This window comes from Teleopsis dalmanni, chromosome 1 (assembly GCF_002237135.1).
Source record: "Teleopsis dalmanni isolate 2A chromosome 1, ASM223713v2, whole genome shotgun sequence".
Lineage (NCBI taxonomy): Eukaryota > Metazoa > Arthropoda > Insecta > Diptera > Diopsidae > Teleopsis > Teleopsis dalmanni.
The window spans coordinates 33,524,806-33,543,929 of NC_051846.1; the positions used below are offsets into that span (position 1 = coordinate 33,524,806).

Sequence of the window (19,124 nt, forward strand, 5' to 3'; positions counted from 1 at the left end):
TGCGTTAAAAATTAATACATTTATATACAATATTTATAAACATTTATACATTTATAAACATTTATATCTTCAAGAAAGTTCTTAATAAAGTTTTATCTTTTAATGGTTGCCATAGGTTAATATCCAATGTAAGTATTTAATAAGATAAGCTCATGACATTGCTTACTGGGTACCTCTTCGAAAATAGTACCTAATGTTCTTAATCAACACACAATAAATTAGAATACAGAAAGTCTATATTCAAAGATCCGAATCTCAATAGCTTAGTAATCTTCTTCGCATTTATCAGGATATTACAGTTAACAACAAATAGAAAATAACGGATAATATTTTATTATCCTAAAATAAAAACAATATTCACGTATAAGATTATAAAAACCTAATTTGACTTGTACTACATTTATGAGGACCTTACGGTATTGAAATAGTTTTCACAGCTATTTCAAATGTCCAAACTACAAATCCAAAAAGATTATCATTAGGTGTTGTAAGGGAATTAATTTTATCCAGTATCGAGGATTTACGTACAAAACAAAGCAAACTTTTTTTGTAGAGAGAAACTTCTCTTTATATATCTCACAAATATATTTTCAAATAGCGCAGTAAGAAGAAGAAAAAGTACTTACTAATGAAATTTTCAGTTGACTTAAGTGCTTCTGGATTTAAAATATACCTATAAACAAAATAAGATAATATACTTATTAACTAATTCTGCAAAAAAAAAAATAGTTTTAATTATGGCATCGAAAAAATATATCGGTTCGGTGTCGTTTTCCACTCTGACAAAAATTTCGGTTTTTTTCAGTTCGGTTCCGGTTCGAAGGCCTGGTTTCAAATGTATTCATTTTTTCAAATATATAAATAACAGAATGTTAAGATTATAACAAAAGAATATGCACGCTTGAGTAATATATTCCGGAAAAAAATATCAATTATCGATAATTATTACCACCAACCAAGAACGAAACCTCTGAACCGAGAAATATACAGATTGTTCTTAAATATATAATCAGCAAGTGGGTAATATTTTAATGGGAGAATATATACGATTTAGTAACATATTCTATAATATAAATATCGAAAACTCCTCGAACCAAACTTACGAAAAAGCAGAAAAGTTACACAAATCATAAATTTATATAAAATGTAGTTTTTTATATATGTTACATATTTAAAATTTTTATATCTTTTTATTCATTCAACACTTTCATAAAAAATGCAAATAAATATAAAAATTTTGAACTTCATTTACTCAAGTAACTAAGTCATACTAGTAAATTGAAAAGGTGGCGTTGCCCTATTAAGTTGAAATTCAAACGAAAACAGCCAGTGCTCAACATAATTTATATAAACTATTAAATGAACCCTGTGTTGAAAGGATACATCTATATTCTTTCCCTACCCGAAGTTGTGTAATTTTAACTTTAAGAATAAAAAAAATTCACAGATGGCCATGTCACTCGAGTACGTTGCTTAGTGGAATTGACTTATTAAACAATTTTTCCTAAATGTAACATTGTTTACTCGTGTTTTTCAAATTATAAATTCCAAATACTTTTAACAGATTGTATATATATCAATGTTTCCTTTCAATATATCTTCTTTATAGTTTTCAGGATTGATTTATATAAACGCGAAGGGAACTTTTGCTCTGATAGGCTTATCTTTTAGATCCGTTGTCAAATAATATTTTATAAACACAATTATTATATAAAATTATTAGAAAAGAAACTGGTATTATGACACTTTTAACGCAATAAATTTAAATATAATAATACTTTAAATTTACAATTCATTTAGAATACATAATATTGTATTGAATACGTAATGTTTTATTTTTTGTACTTGTAACTTACGTTCATTTTTCAAAAATTTAATTCTATATTTATAGACTATACATACACATATATAGCATAAGTCTTATTGGGGTGTCTTTAATATTATCAATATTGTAATATTGCACTTTTGTTAATTAAACAAAAAGATATAATCAATTTTATATGTAATTGTAAAAAATGAAAATTTACAAAAACGTATTTATTAATACCAAATAATCATAAACAAAAATAAAAAATAATTATTTACAAACTTAAAACTAAAACCTGAATATTTTTTACAAAGTATAAAACTATGAACTTGAAATATAATACAAACTTAATATATATATAGATATTCATATATATACATATATATATATATATATAATTTATATACACACTACAGAACTAGAAAAATATTCGCTCTTAAATATTAAAATAAAAAAAAACTATTAACAAAAACATTAATGTAAAGCGAGGAACAAAAAAGGCAACAAAGGATTACCACATTTGGTACATTAACTTTTCATCATACTTGGAAATCATTGTAAAACGTTTCTGTAGCGTAAACGTTTTCAACCTTGAAGCTCTGCATAACACTGCTATTCAAAACATTAAAGACGATGGCGAATATGGTGCACGCCGAGTACACCCCTAAAGCGATCCACCACAATAACTGCTCATGGAGCTTTTGTTCGAAGTTTTTCAAAACCAACAAACCAATAGTCAGACCAGCCAGTGCACCAGTCAAGTGCGCCACATACGATACGGACGGGCTCAAAGGATTTTCGTCAGCATAGCGCACATATATCGCAAAACCAAAATCGCATGAAGCTGCAAATAAAAAACAGAAATGGTTTAAAAATTATTTAAATCAAATAAATAAATTATAAATGCAATAAATGGGAATACAAACCAAATATTAAGATTGTGACTAGACGAAAAATTCCATAGCGCATTTGATGATAGTTTATCATGACATTCGCTAAATGTGCTGCTAGCAAGGCGTACACGCCACCACTGGCACCAACCAGGCACACTTCAGGATCAAATATGCTAGTGCCTATAAGGAATGTATCCGTATATTAATTAATAAGTGTCATTTTACATAGAAAAAAATAAAATCATAAATTCTACCTAATGAGCCAGCCAACACACCCGCCAAATAAATGCAAGCGATACGCCCTGAACCGTGCACCATTTCCAGTGGCAGACCGAACAGTAGTTGTATGCATAAATTAAAGCCAAGATGAAACCAACCGGCATGTAGGACCATGTAAAATATAAAACGCCACACTTCATGACGCTTATCAGGACGGTATATAAAGAGGGAATCGGTTGGAACCGGACCAGCAGGTTCCGCTTCACCAGTGTTGAGTGTGTGGTATGCAAAGAATGCCAACTGCAAATAAAAATTGTTACATAAATAAATTAGGTCAAATAAATTCTAATTAAACTAAGAATAAAATCAAAGGCAACGCAATTTATTTAACGATTTCTCCATCGCATTCATTTTCCTTCTTGCAGAACCAAAAGCGGTCGTATAAATTATTTGGATGTCCAGGAACGCACGGTTTTCATTAATTGGAACTACGATTTTAATTGCTTACACATTTTCAAGGGCAGTGTTTAAATAAATTACAAAGATTATTTATCTTTGTGGAATAGTATAAATAAATTGTGTTTTGATGTACTTGTTTGTTAAGAACAGAACGACCTACAACTAGTCTAAACTTTTTAAGACGTTTGACCAGTTTGAAGCAACTATTTTTTGAATCATTTAAAATTGTAACGTACAAGATACATTCCAAAATAAACAGAACGTTTTGAATTAATGTATTTAAATAGACTTAAGTGAACAAAACATTTCAAATTTAAACATAAAGTTATAATAATTAATATATTTTTTTTATTTTAGTATCAACTACGCTTCGAAGTTTTTTTGAAATCTTCCTCAGGGTTGGTTTAATAACTGTAGCTATAATCTGAATAATAACCTTTATATATATGATGCAATAATACATTTTAAAACCAGGTACTTGTAATGAGGATACCTATCAAGGCTATATGCGTCAATAAAGCAAATCCTTTAATGAGATTATAACGAAATCGCTGTCAAGTGAAGTTTAGGCAGATAGGTGATCCTTCAAAGATATTGGAAGGAAATATAAACACAGCAGGCACATTTGATGATATAAACGCAGTGTTTGAAATTAATAAAGCGTTTGCTTCGACTACTTATTGGAATTGTTTCAGCGCAAAATAAAAGAATTTTTTAACTGATATCTGACAATGGAATAAATATAGCCGCTAACTCTTGAGATCAATCAGCCGTCTGCTGATTGAGAGCAACCGCCCATACCTAAAACTAAAAGGGAGCTAGTAAACTTTTGATCCCCGTACGCATTTTAGGATGCACTTAGTATTTTAATAACAAATTATAATGTGAAAGGAAAAAAATTTAAATGTGGACACTAGTTATATAGTGTTATCGATGTATTCAAAGCTAGAAACGAAAAAAATAGTCCTCTAGTTTTGTCACTAAAAAATGCAACTTGTCAAAAGTCGAGATGACAAGAATGACGAAATTCCAATTTAGATCAACTCTCAGCGCCTAATACTTATTTTTGTACCTTAAAAAAAACACTCAAATCAAAGAGAGTTGGCTTTAATGCAGAAGTGATTGTCACAACTGAAACATATTTTGCGGGAACAATATCGAACAGCAAGATACAGTACTCCTTTAAGACTCCCCTAAATCATTCTTTAACTGTCGCTTTAAATAGCTTATTTGTTGAAGAGCTATTTATTTTAATGACTTGTCCAAGCTAGCAAAGCTTGCAGATCTCTACGAGATCTAACGAAAAGTTTTTGTTCAAATACTCCCAAGTGCTACCACATCATTTCGTGATACAGTCCATGCTTCTTCGCAATACAGAAGTATAGGTAGAATAAGCGACTTAAAGAGTGTAAGTTATGTCGGTTGAGAGAGAGTTTTACATCTGAATTGCGTTTTAAGTCCATAGTACCACCTATTAGTAATGGTAATCGGATGAACGTATCATTCTTAAATGATTGGAATGTTCTTTAAAAATATCGAATTTCAAACAAAATAGATAACTTATAATCTTTCTTTTATTATCCTTATCATTATTATTTAAATGGTCAAATTTTTATAGATGGAAGTTTTTATATGATTATTTCAAAAACTAAAGGACTAGTGAAACCAATAAACAGATAAAAATAAATCTAATAGTATTGCTAAATCAATTAGTTTTGTTAAAAACACTTCACACTTTGTGTGTGAAGGGCATAAATATACTTGAGTTCCGATAACAGAAATATTTAACTTTACTTATATTTCAAATATAATATTTCAAACAATTTAATGTTTTTGTTAAATAATCAAAAATTCATAATCGATTTTCTGCAGACCCTTCAGTTAAACTTTTAGCGAACGACGAGACTTTCTGTCGCGTCTGATAATTGCTATGCGAAATATTTAACAAAAATTTTCTCGACATGAGTGGATACAAAACTGTTTAAATAAGCATAAATAACAGAACTTAATATGGTAGAAAAAATACTTAATATCAACGCTGGAGTGTAGAATATATTTAAAAGGATAATGAACTACTACTGAATATTAAATTAAATATTTTATTTATGCACGCATTAAAGTGGGTGTAAATCGACTATTTATTAAAAGCTTTGAAAATAATAATCAAAGATATATGATATATATAAGAATATATATAATAATATATTTAATAATATATATAATAATATTTATAATAATACATATAAATAATATACTTAATAATATATATAATAACATATATAATAATACATAAAAGAATATATATAAGCATATGTTTACTAATATACATAGGAATATATATCTGATTTATACAAGCAAATATACCTAATCAATATAAAATATATTACCGTTTTAATAAATATTTACTTAATCCATGTACCATGTAACGTTTACCACATTTGTCAAATTTATTACAACAGCAAATATAAAATTTTTATAGCGATTTAATATGTTTTTTTTATGTACAACTTTTACATATTTTTGCATATTAACAAATAATAAAAATTTTTAATAAAAATTTTGTACTACCTTAGTAAAAATTTCTATTTCTATTATTATTCCATAATATATAAGAAGTACATCAAAGTGCTACCGCTTTTGGGGTTATTATACAAACGTTTATTATTTAATAAATGCATTCATTACACGCCTCATGCTCGTAATGATATCCATAAACGAGTGAACGTGCCATTCGCTTACCTCTATGAATGTCATAAGAACTATAAAAAACGGCGGTGGACAACATGAATAACGATCAGCGTAATATTTTCGATCACGCTCTTCGGGCAACACTTCCATCGCTATAACATGAACCATTTTTTTAAAGAACGGCGGCTCCTCCAATACTAAATGAAAATCATTTTCAGAACAAACTTCACGATCACGATGATGAACAGCACACTTAAAGCTACGCGAACGTTTTCCACTCATCTGTAAAAGAATAAAAATAAAAACATTTAATTATGCTTTACAATTATCATAATCTATTTTTATAAATTTAATTGAATGTGACGTACTTTTACACAAGTAACAAGTCTTCTGCATTTCCATATTTAAATACAATAATAATAGAAAACCTTTTTAGCAAATTTTTGAAGGGTGCAATACCTCATCACAATACACACCTCATCACAATACACACCTCACAGCTGCAAAAACTAACGTTACGTAGAATACTGTCCGGAATGGTTTATGGACATTATTCGTACGATCTTTTTCTTTATAAAAGAACGTATTCAGTCCAACTTACAGCTAGGACGATTTTTGACTGCTACACATCTCTAAACGAGATGTCAACGCAGGTCATGGAACCCAATGACCTAAGTTCCAGGTCATAGGGATATTTTCGACAACTGCAAAGCAGACGAGGTGGTTTAAGAAATCACTCGGAACACCTATACAATCTAGGCATATCGCTGACATCATGCAAATTATTACTGAACTCTTTCTGTGCTGAACTTTTCAATAAAAGATAGGAAGACTCAACGATATATAGGCATCTGTATTAAAGTTGCACGCATACCATTAAAAAAGAATACAGGACTCTCATTAACATGCCCCGTAGAGATATCAACCTAGGGTTAAGTTCAGTCACAGGTCATTGCAAATTAGGACACTCTGCTAGAAGAGTGTCCCATCTACTTCGTTCTTGTCCAACACAAGCGCAGTGCCATTTTACCACTCTAGCGACCTTTTTTTGAGGATATTAGTCAACCACAAGACCACCCCTTAAATACCATTATAAGATATAAGCATTTGGCAAAGGTTCAAGGTTATTTTAAACTTCTGAGTTTTACCTTATACGGTAACAAAATGGGCCTATAAGCCTGAATGGATGCCTTTGAATCATCGATACAAATTAAATTAACCTATAAAAGAAGGTAATCAACTGTTATCTAAGTACTTTTTCAAATATATATTCAAATAGCCCAACTCCTTGCTGACATGAATGTATAGCAGTTCAGTTTTAATACTCTCCTGGTTAGCATCTTCCAGAACGGCAAATAAAAAGAAGCAACAATGCTAAGAAGTCAATTTAAATCTGAGTATAGCCATATGCTAAAAGGTTACATATGACGCGTGATTCCATCTACTTGAAATTTATAAGTTATCTCTACTCTACACCAAAAATGTTTGGTATAATTGTCTAACAGCACATACTATACAAATTGTCCTCTTAAGGTGACATCATTGCTTAACATGGATCCAGTCAGTTTCAATAAACCTCTTACCCACATCCACCTTTGTTAAATTTTATAACATCCATTATTATTTAATTACTGAATTTATTTTCAATTAATTATTCTTCGCTTTCCCTTCTTATGGTATTTTGACACCACTTTGAATTTTCTGTTTGCCATGCTCCATCACAGATGGTGGAACTACACGAATTATCACACCTAAAAGTTTTTGGTTTAAAATTTTAATTTTATTATTTTTATTTATTTCTTTAAAATCTTAGTGTAATAGAAAATAATATACAAAAATGCAAGAGCTACATATAGGAAGAGAAGAAAGACACCACTAAACACTTACTTTGCAAATACCTGGGCCTGGCAAGATTGAAATATTGCACTAAAGAATGTCTACGAACAATTGAGCTTGACAGACATGCCAAACGAAGATTTTATAAAAATAATTTCCTTTATCAACTGCTGAGGATGGTTTTTATCCTCAGATCCTTATTCTAAGGATCAGTTAAGATTTTTATAAAAGGGTATCAAAGTGATGGCTGGTTAGGCGCTCTTTGAATTCTGAGGATCTCAAAATACAAACAGTATTATTAATTTCTACAATTCCCTCACTACCCTTAATACAATATTATAATGCAATTTTATCTCTTAGATTAAATATCTATCTTGCAATTATATTTTTTATTAGCTCTATTAGTTAAAGAAAAGTTTCAAAGCTGTTACTAATATCTTCAAAAAATTGCAATAAAAATCGTAATATTCCCCTACTTACACATTTTGTTATTATAATAAATATGTAATTTAATATCTACCATAAAATTATTACAAAATATGTTATAAAATTATTTTTAAACGATTTTTAAAAAATACTTATTACTCGAGCATAAATCTAAGATCTAACAAGCAATAAAAAAGAAGTATGGCATATAATTCATACTTTTTTATATGTTAACGCAATTTGTTTATAATTATTATACAAGTAATACATGAATATATAAGAATATGTTAAATAATTCTTTTTAAACATTTTCAAACTGCATTTATGTACTTATAAACATATTTGAAATGCATTAAATGCAACTTTTTATGTTTTCATAATTTTTGTTCAGTTTTTTTTCGTTTCAGGTTAAATGCCTGACACATGCAATTTCCAAGGAAAAGGGGAACCACAAGAATTTGCGAATTGTTTTAAACGTCGACAATTAAATTGTTCAACAATTATAATTGTAAAAATTTGCGCTTCAACAAGAAAAAGGTTCCTTAATTATGCAGCAAAACTGAAAAAATTAAATAAAAAGGAAAAACTATACAAAAAATGCAAATTCTCACATCAAAACACGTACTTGACCCCAAAGACGTAAGCAAAACCACATATCAAAAAAAAAAAAAAATAAAAAAATAAAAGAAAAAAAAAGAACGACAACAACGGAAAATGTTAGCTTCTAGTCAGTAAATTTTTACCCAACCCCCTGAGGTTGCCGGTTTAATTTCCAGGAAAAGTTTGTTGAACTTTGGCGCCCACAGGCTAGAAAGGTGGGTGTGTAGTAACATTAAATGTGAAGAAATATGAAAAAGTGGTGTTAATAACTGCAAATACAACTCCCAAAGGATTTAATGGAAATTTAAGGATGTTTTAATTTAAGGAAGTGAGCTCTACATACACTTAAAAACAAATGAGTTTAGTGTAAAACTCAAATGAAATTATAACATAATTTTTAAAGTTAAAAAGTCAAAAAGTTAAATATAAAATAATCCCCTTGTTATCATGGATACAAATGAAGACATCTTGGTAACAATTTACTATATAAAGGATTATTTCAGTTCATAAACTAACTAAGTTATCAACTTACTTTTTACAAATTAAATATAAAGGATGTGATCAGAAAGGCAGTTGCGAGACTTAATTTGCGTTTATTGGCATATACCACACTTCCATTGTTGAAAGTGAAATGGTATTTGTAATTATCTACATATTTGCTAAAAAAAAATTTACAACATATTTTTTGTGTATTGGTTGTGCTTTTCATAAGGTAAATGCTGCTTACCTTATGCTACATAACGTAGCTGCAACGCTTAAATTGTGTTTATTGACATAAACCACACCTCCAATGTTGGGAGTAAAATAATTTGTATGATAATCTAGAGATTAAGCGAATCAATTTACTTTAAGAAATAAAACCATGTATTTTTCTATATACTGGTTGGACTGTCCGCTTAATTTATGTTCATTAGTATATACCACACTTCTATTGGGAGTAAAATAATTTTTGTGATCATTTAGAGATTGGTTGAAGCAATTTACTACAAGAGGAGAGTCTTTTTATGTATTGGTTGCACTGCTCATAACATAAATGTTAATTATCAAGCAGCTGTGACACTTAATTTTTGTTTATTAGCATAAACCGCACTTCCACTGTTGGAAGTGAAATAATATTTGCGATCAAATCTTAAAGTTTTGATAACGCAATTTACTACAATAAAAATTAAACTAGTTTTTATGGGATGTGATTGAAATGCAATTAGGGTTTCGAAGATGCGCACTCTTTATTTTGTGTAACGAGACGAATATTTTTTGTGTAAATAGCGGATAGTTACGATAATTCCGGTATTTTGATTTTATAAAATTTAACGCTAATTATTTAACCAGTCCATCGAAATTGACGCTCGTCAGAAAGTCGACACATATGACTCAGAGTAAGCATGCTTTAGTCGTAAAATTGTTTTCACTATTGTAGGGATTAAACAGACACTTCACAACTAAAAATTGTATCTACTTTATTTTCATTATAAGAAAATAACCATATCATGAAAATGTACTGTAATATTATATTCAAATGTCTGTTTGTCAAGCGTTTAGTAACATAACTTGCTATTATACGAAACGAAATCTGTAAAGAGGAACAAAACCATAAGTATCTTTCTAAAAAATAAGATATAAGTAATAGGATAGGATAGAAATAGAAATAGTAAATGCATATATAACAATACACAATTAAAAATAATGAAAAATATTTAAAGAATTGGCTAGAGATATTGACCTTTTCGCAGGAAGAAAAATAACTCGCGTTGTGAAATTATCGTTTTAGATATAATTATGTATAACTAGGTGACCCCGCGAACTTCGTACCGCGTAACAGTCAATGAATGTTGTATTAAATTTTAGATTCATCAGCGATCGAATTTTGTGCTTGAATACACGTGCAGTGATGTTGTGCCGATCACTTGATGTCTGTCCAGGAAGCAGCATTTAAACAATTTCTTTCCATTTTGGATTACACGAACTAATTTTCTTGGTAGTTTCCTCACCTGATTTAAAAACAGTAAAATTAGTATCTTAGAAGTAAGACTCACATCTTTATTCTTAATTGAAAACTATGATGTTGATACCCACCATTCAATGGGTTTATCATTTTTATATTGAAGTGATATCCATCATCTTCTTGCCAAAAGCGGTATGTTTCACATACTTGTTGCTGTTGCCCAGTATCGCGACGTGTAAGCACAATATCACGTGTGTTCAAGTTTTCTCCAACGATCAGGATTGCAACTTAATCTATTGTTGGAGCGTTAAATTTGCGTTAATGTGTTTCTGCTGGTCGTTTATCCGCTCTGATCACAACTTTGTAGTTATCATGTGGCATGCGCTCCAGCGCTGTCTTGAACAGCCTGACCAATGCATGATGTTCATGAAGTAGTTGCTACAGATCTTGAAGAACTGCTATTTTCATTGCTGTGTTGATCTCTTGACGCCGTTCAAGTTGTTCGATCATATTGCCCATATATTTGCAAGAATTTATGTTGTGCATCTTCAACAGATTGCAATGATTTAATATGATGGTGAATCTGGCACTCGCACAAAACAAACATATCAATACTTTCAGCTCATATTTATTTATTATATTTGAAATTTGAAATTTGAAATATTTGAAATATTTGAAAAAAAAACTTTAAAAAGAAATCAATATCACTCAAACTGTCGAATTGTCAACAGTTTGAAACAGCATTTACAAATTTATTATTTTTGCTAAAATTAGTGGATTTTTACAATATTTTATAATGTATTCTGCTATTCGGAGCGGAGACGATTCCAACAAATCAAAGATAATTAAAATCGCTCCAGCCGTTCTTGACTTATAAGTGGTCTAACTGACACGACTTTCTTTTATGTATATAGATTTATAAAAATAAACTGGAAAAGCAAAGATTTAGTATAAAAATAGAAGTACGCCTAATAAGAATTAGTATAGAACTATACGTTAGAAATATGCTAAATATAACGATCAATATGAAAGTTAAAATTCTTAAAAAAAAATCAACTTTGAAATATTCTCAACGTAGCAACTCAAAAACTAATAACAAAAATTCAATAAAATAAAAATATCAAACCTAGGATAGATAGTCAAAGTAAAGAGAACTTCAGAACAGCTTTACCCATATATAGTAATAGGAATAACTAACATATAATAGAGATGAGTTAAGACAATTAATCCTCCTCAAATCTCGTGTTCTATAAAATGAAACATTTTATATTTATATTAAATTTAAAATTTTATTTTATACTTTTCATGAATGTACAATTGAACCAATTAAAATTAGTACGTACACACATATATTAACACATAAATTTTCTATTTTATTACATCGTAGATGTTCTGCAATTGTGGAAAATCATATCAAAAAATAAAAGCAATTTCAGCAATTTAGGATTTGGTATTTGGTATTTGTTGGAACCAAAAATGAGTTTACTTTTTTTGCGAACATTAAATTAAAATCTGGAGTTAATAGTTTGGAAAAATTCTGCAATATTGTTTCAAGTTAATAAGCTGTTAATAATTGAATTTATATTGAAATTGTGGATTTGTGAAATGTAAAGTCAATCAAGTGAGCAGAATTAGTAAATGCCTGAAAGGATGAGAAACGAAATATTTGATTTAAATAATTTTTAAAATATTTAAATCAAATTTCAAAATTTCACTGTATCACTGTATCACCTAGGACCCAAATGTTTATTCATACTAGTATCTTGACATCAACCAGTTCAGCCAAATAAATATACATAAAGTATTAATAAAAAAAAATATGAAAATATTTGCTGAAAATAAAAAATATAAATAAATACCTATAAAATAAATTAGGCCGTGCTATTTAAAGATTCAACAAAGTTTATTTAACTTATATGAATTTAAATATATTTATTACAATTATTATGTAGTGAACTAAGAAGCTAAATTGAATTAATTAGCATTATATCATGCATAGACAACATTCTTTAAGATACCAAAATAAATTAAGAGCCTTGTTAGGTTCTTCCATGAAAACTGGTTGAAAATAAACCACAAAAGAACAAACACTTCTCTAAATTCAAACATAGTAATTTTACTTAAAGCTGCTTATACAGAGACTCATTTAAGAGGGAACCTAAATTCCTTTCTAGTGTAAAACTATTCTAAATATCATATAAAAACATTTAATTAAATGTTTCAAAATAATTCTCAGACAAAAGATTTTAACTTTGACCAATTAGCTGAGCTGACCATAGATAACTTTTTAAGAATTATAAAGTTAAGTTTATTATTGAGACTAAATTGTATCCTGTCATGTTCTTTACAACGAGTGCAATGCGTATTTAAATACTAAGAAGTCTGTTAGAAAAATCACAGCTCCTTTTTAAACGACACCTCCGGCTAGTGTTCGTAATTTTAGATCACTTTTTTACAGGTATACAACTGACTAAATAGGTTGAATGACCTCAGTAAATGGTTCTGTACAAGTTGCTCGAATAATTTTAACATATGTTTTTCTACAGAAAAAAAGTCAACTTCTTACAAGATTTCTACTTTGCGAAATTCACTAAGTTGACCACATATACTTAACAAGATTATTAGTTTGCTGTTGTAACCCGCTGCGACCTGCTTATTTAGTCCCTTTGAGGGATGTTGAACGGCACTTGGTCGTCGCTGGCGACTAGTGACTCCGGAGCGTAGACCCGATCATTTTCGGAAAAATTATTAGGTTAAATTGATTTGCTGTAATTGTATCATAGCGAGACCAATGCCTATTTAAGTGCCAACATTGTGTTTATTAGAACCACAAAAGATCCCTTCTACCATCACATGCGGCTTACGTTCGTTATGACAGATTATTGTTTGATAGATACGCTCATGAATGAATAGGTTGGGTGACGTTAGTATAGCCTTTTGTAGAAGTTATTAGGATGATGTTATAATTCAGTTCTCTCTATAAAAAAGTTTTAGTAGATTTTTACACAAACTAATTTAAAAAGCTGATCAAACACAAATCATTAAAAATCTCATTGAAACTAGGTGGTAATCAAATTGGTTTCACAGTGCCAAGACTCTTTGCTATAAACCCCTAACCTCTCTTTTATATGTTAATCTAATATTCGTTATTGCACACCATTGATTAATAAATATAAATTTTTCTATACATTTGGTTATATGTATTGTTCGGATGATGGTGTTCGGATCTAATTTTCTCCAGAAAAGAAGTTAATTTCTTATGAGATTTCTACTTTGAGGAATTTGTTAGGTTGATCACAAACAACTTAAAAAAAATTATAACATCAAGTTTATTAGTAAAACCAGATTATATCCTATTTGAGTGCCAAGATTATCAAGACTTTTTGTTAAGGACTACTTTAACATCTCTTGTATACGCCATTCTTGGCTCACGTTCGTCATTGCAGATCATTGTTCGATAGAGAGATCTATATTGATGCACATGACTGAATAGGTTTTGTGACCTCAATTGAGACTTCTGTATAAATTGTGCGATTGATGTTACAATATGGTTTTCTCAAGGAAAAAAATTCATTTGTTAGGAGTTTTCTACTTTGAGGAATTTGCTGAAGCTGCCAAATATTTGGTAAAGAAAAATACAATGAGAAAATTTAATTTTATTGAAATTCACATAAATTAAAAATAATGTATTTTAATCTTTTAATATTATCTAATTCATACACATAAAATTTGAAGGCATAAAATTTAACGGAGCATGGTAAATATAATTTAAACCATTTAAAAAATAAATTCAAGAAAAACTATAATTAATGTTTTGCGTAAAGAAACCAACAAACGAAAAAAAGCCTAAGCAAATGTTAGTAATTAAACCTTGCAAAAAAATAAAAAAAATGAGAAAAAATGAGAAAAAAATAAAACAAAATAAGAAAAAAAAATAAGAAAAAAAAATTTGGAAAAATTATTTTGCCACTAAAACAATAGCAAAGCAACAAAAATCATAGCGGAAAATAAAAATTGTAATTAATTAATGTTACTAAACTAGTAAAGCTCATTCAGAAAACAAAGCCATTACAACGTTAAAAATACTATTAAGCGTACAGTGAAAACCACAAATTATTCAGATGAGAAGTTAACCAGGCAAATTGCTATTTCCTGTGGCACTTTCGTGTCATTTAACAAGGCTTTTGTGTGTTTGTGCATAACTACTATTTTCTAAGACGTTGAAATCTCTTAAAGAAGACTTTTAATAATAGAACCACCAACAACAACACTAACAGTACTGTTTACTCAGCACGGAATAATTATAAGCGACGACAATAATAAATCTTGTTTAAATTAAATTCTGAGCGTAGTCCGTAATAGTGCAGAATATTTTATGTGCGACACAATATGCTACCAAAAAAAAAAAAAAAAACAAATAAATAAAAACAAAAAACAATTATAATAAAAATAGTAAAAACTACTTGAACTGAACTAATTTATACATTAACTAATCCCCCACTCATACATAAATTATAGTGGGCAGCAGCAGCGACAGTAGTTTGCGATTAATTGTCATTTGATATAATTCTTATTAACTAATATTTATTAATGCCATTCATTAAATAAAATACAACATAAATATATTTTGAAAATAAATACAATTACTACAAATTAACTTTTAACTTTTAATTCCATTCAACAAATGTAATCAATCACTAAAAGAAATTAACTGCACAAAAAACTATTTTAAAGCGCCAAAAAAATGAATTGGCAACTCTGAAATGTGCAAAAAGTCAGTTAAATACAAAAAAAAAATTTCAATGGAAATGAGAACTGTGAAACAGTTTTTGTTTTTGTAACGGTTACCACTATAACGTCTCATTGATTACACTGAATACTGTCGACTGCATTGTACGCAGTGTTGTTGGTATTTTTTTTACCGTGATTGCCTGTAAATACAGCTTATATGTTTGAAACACTTTTTTATGAATAATGCTTTTAATAAACAATTTTCAATTAACTTACAAATCTTATATTAATTTACTTTATGTATGTTAATACACATTTTAAAGCAAAAGAAATATAACATCCACTTTTAGTTATGATTTTATTTATTATTTTAATATAAGACACACTTCTTTAATACAATTATTTTGTTACAACAGTAATAACAACATAAATTGTTTTTTATTTATTTTAATGTATTTGATATTAATTCTTCTTATTGAAGCAACTACACAGCAACTACAGAAACAAATACCCTTTACCGACATCAACAGTGCTAACACGTCGCCTGTTGCCGAAATTCTCAAAACTAAGAAAGATCCGCCAAAATTAAACTAATATTCTACAAGTGTAGAGTTTTATTTGTGTTAAATTGCATCTCTACAAGAAAATGGATAGTTTTAATTGATTCATATTTGAACGCAAAATGTAATAAATATTTTTACAATAATTAGTGACATTTAAATCCAATTATTTAACTACACACATACATATGTAAGTAATCATTTACTTCAATGGGTACATATTTATAGTCAAAAATTTTTATTACTCTCCTATTAAGCCCAAGTTATTTAAATCTTATAAGTACTTTCTTCGAACAAAGAAAATATATATAATTTATTATATTATTATCATTTATGTACTATATGTAAAATTTTTAAATGATTACTCTTATGTTTATTAAAAAGTTACAAGTTCAATCATTTTGAAAGGCTATTTAACTTAGCTTAAGGAAATGTTGCATGAAATGTATAAACATTTATTGTTGCTAAGACTTTGTGTACTAAATACAGAGGCAACATATTATGTTGTGTGTGCTATGTATGTATACATATACACATATGATACGTTGTATATATACATTTTTATTTGTTGCTTATTTGATTAATGTCATTATATTTACAATATTATATTTAATGTCAATATTTACGAATGATAATGAGGTATTTGCGAATGCCTTCTAATAAAGTACCAAAAAAAAAAATTATAGGAATATTAATTAAAATTACTTATATTTATATTATAATACTTATTTTAATAAATATATATACATACATAATATGTAAGTAACTTTAATTAAACTCAAATTGATTTTTAAATTTTTTAAATAGGCATTTTATAAATTTTTTTAAATAACTTAACAATATTATAAATGATGCCTAATAATCTCCTATGTTAGAGGAAGCGATTGGGAAACATTATATGTACTTCTATCTCTAATTCTTCTAATATAATACAGCAATTAAATTTGTTAATGAATTTTCACAGCAAATTAACAAAACTTCAAAGTGCGAACATACAAGTCAAGTACAGTTTTGGTTAAATTGCCCAATGAATATTGACTCTGAGCTTCAAATTTCGCAGGATGCGAGTTCAAACTTTGGTACTTGCAGTCTCAAAAAATTATTTACGAACAATTAAATATAAAAAATAATTCCAAGACCACTGATAATGGTATAATGGTACTGATAGCGGTATTTAGCAATACTCAAGACAGCTGTATGGTCAGCCAAAAATTCAATTAAATAAAATAATATAAAAATAATTTTTGTTGTTGTAGTTCACTACTTTTCGAATCTAAATCTAAAAAACAAAAACTCAAAAATTATTATTATTTTTTGTAGTCAAAAATAAAACTCTTGTGCAACTTATTTTTGAAAATCAAATATAATTTAAAATCTGGCCCAATTTAAAAATAAAACGCCAGTGATCTCACTGACAAAAGATATAAGGAGTTCTACAGAGTATATATTTTTTATTTAATAATTATTTTAATTAATAATTTTATCTGTATTTTTATAAATTAATTTTTATATTTTGACTTTTATGTAGAAAGCTAAAGAATAAGACTAATGAATTTTTTTATAAATTAATAACTATTTTGGTCCTTGAGGTTAGGATATTTAAACTATTAAGTCAACAAACTAGCAACAAACAAGATATAATACTATCACTACCTTCAAATATTGTATCTCTACTGAATGATTTTTTTTTATCAGTAGTATTTATTAACCATCTATGTAAGGTGGTTTCATTGATTATTTTATTTTTTTTAAATCTGACAATATTTGACTAAATATTTATTAATTATTTGATTTCAAATCATTTCCGACATATCTAAAAATTACTTCCGATTTTCTCTGATTCTTGGAATTGAATTGTCAGTCATTTAAAAGCAAACAATGATAAGGAACATAACAATTACTATTGCGCCAACAATGGAACACCCAACTACTTTGTTACTGATTATTAATATAGAAAATGGACTACCCAAAATTCAGTTTCGGTGTCTTTAACAAATTAAATAAAAACATTTTTTTTACCTTGGATCAAAGGTGTGAGCCGCAAAAAAAAACGTCTAACACCGATAACTACACAATTTACCGCACACGTACATTACCTTCACTCATGTAGTTATATGAACCAATGCTGGCAGGAATTGTTAACACTCGGAGGACTACACTGCGAAAAGGACACCGATGTGTGGTGCGGCAATTTCATACATAATAAAACGTACAAATGAAAGGAGAGCAATTGTTTATCATTTGTTTGTGACACGCAAAATTTATTTGTTGCATAAATATAAAACACATTTCCAAATAAATATAATCAACGGCAGGAGACTCTCATAGACACATTTTGGTTGCTCCTTAACCAAGTTGGTCCAATTGTCCATGTGGGTGATAATGACATTATATTTCGTCTGCGTACGACCAACATGAAAACACCACATGACGTCAAGGCGGATGACAACAGCGCGTACACAGGTAAGCAAAGGTAGCAATTTTTGTTAAAATGCTGTTGGCAATAACTAAGGATTTAGCCAGATAAGGATATCAATGAATCCCTAAATGAAGATTTTTTTTTCTTTTTTTAAATCTGGTAACAAGAGTGTGCGGCAAAATACTAACATCAATAAAATGCTGAATGAAATTGACCAAATAAAGTTCTTCGCTCGAATTAGTTTTATTGTGTATAGTGTGTAAGATGTACGTTTATAGATATATGTTAAATTATAGAGTTATTTATGGTCAACAGAATTTTTCTAATAAACTTCAACATTGCAAGTTGGTTTTAAACGCGTTAATTTATTTAGAAAGTTCTTAATTTAATACTTAAAACTTAAAAAGGTATTTAAAGCAATAGTTGGAGAAAGAAGGCGTTAGATAGACCGAGTCTCCGACCTAATTTAATGTCTTAATTTAATACTTAAAGCTTAAGAAAGTATTTGAAACGATAGTTGGAGAAAGAAGGTGTAGAGATAGAC

The 19,124-nt window shown here is 28.6% G+C and overlaps 1 protein-coding gene across 2 annotated transcripts; it reads right to left on the reverse strand.

Annotated features, from left to right (window-relative positions):
- Positions 1-2,219: 2,219 nt before the first annotated feature.
- On the reverse strand, positions 2,220-16,148 carry LOC119665866 (protein rhomboid). 2 transcript variants are annotated; one of them, XM_038075122.1, is made up of 5 exons: positions 16,120-16,148; positions 6,118-6,348; positions 2,955-3,219; positions 2,734-2,880; positions 2,220-2,651 (listed from the first exon to the last, which is right to left on the reverse strand). In XM_038075122.1, the coding sequence occupies exons 1-5, from the start codon at positions 16,123-16,125 to the stop codon at positions 2,347-2,349; spliced, it is 954 nt and encodes a 317-aa protein (XP_037931050.1). In that variant the 5' UTR covers positions 16,126-16,148; the 3' UTR covers positions 2,220-2,346. The 2 variants fall into 2 exon arrangements, with proteins under 2 accessions (XP_037931050.1, XP_037931053.1); XM_038075125.1 differs by lacking the exon at positions 16,120-16,148 and adding an exon at positions 15,878-16,000.
- Between the last annotated feature and the right edge of the window lie 2,976 nt (positions 16,149-19,124).

Excerpts from the sequence above, each read along its gene's own strand:
- LOC119665866 (XM_038075122.1), bottom strand. Across the intron at positions 3,220-6,117 it reads TTCTTATGACATTCATAGAG|TTGGCATTCTTTGCATACCA; the intron begins GTAAGCGAATGG and ends TTTTATTTGCAG. Across the intron at positions 2,881-2,954 it reads TGTGTTGGCTGGCTCATTAG|GCACTAGCATATTTGATCCT; the intron begins GTAGAATTTATG and ends CATTCCTTATAG.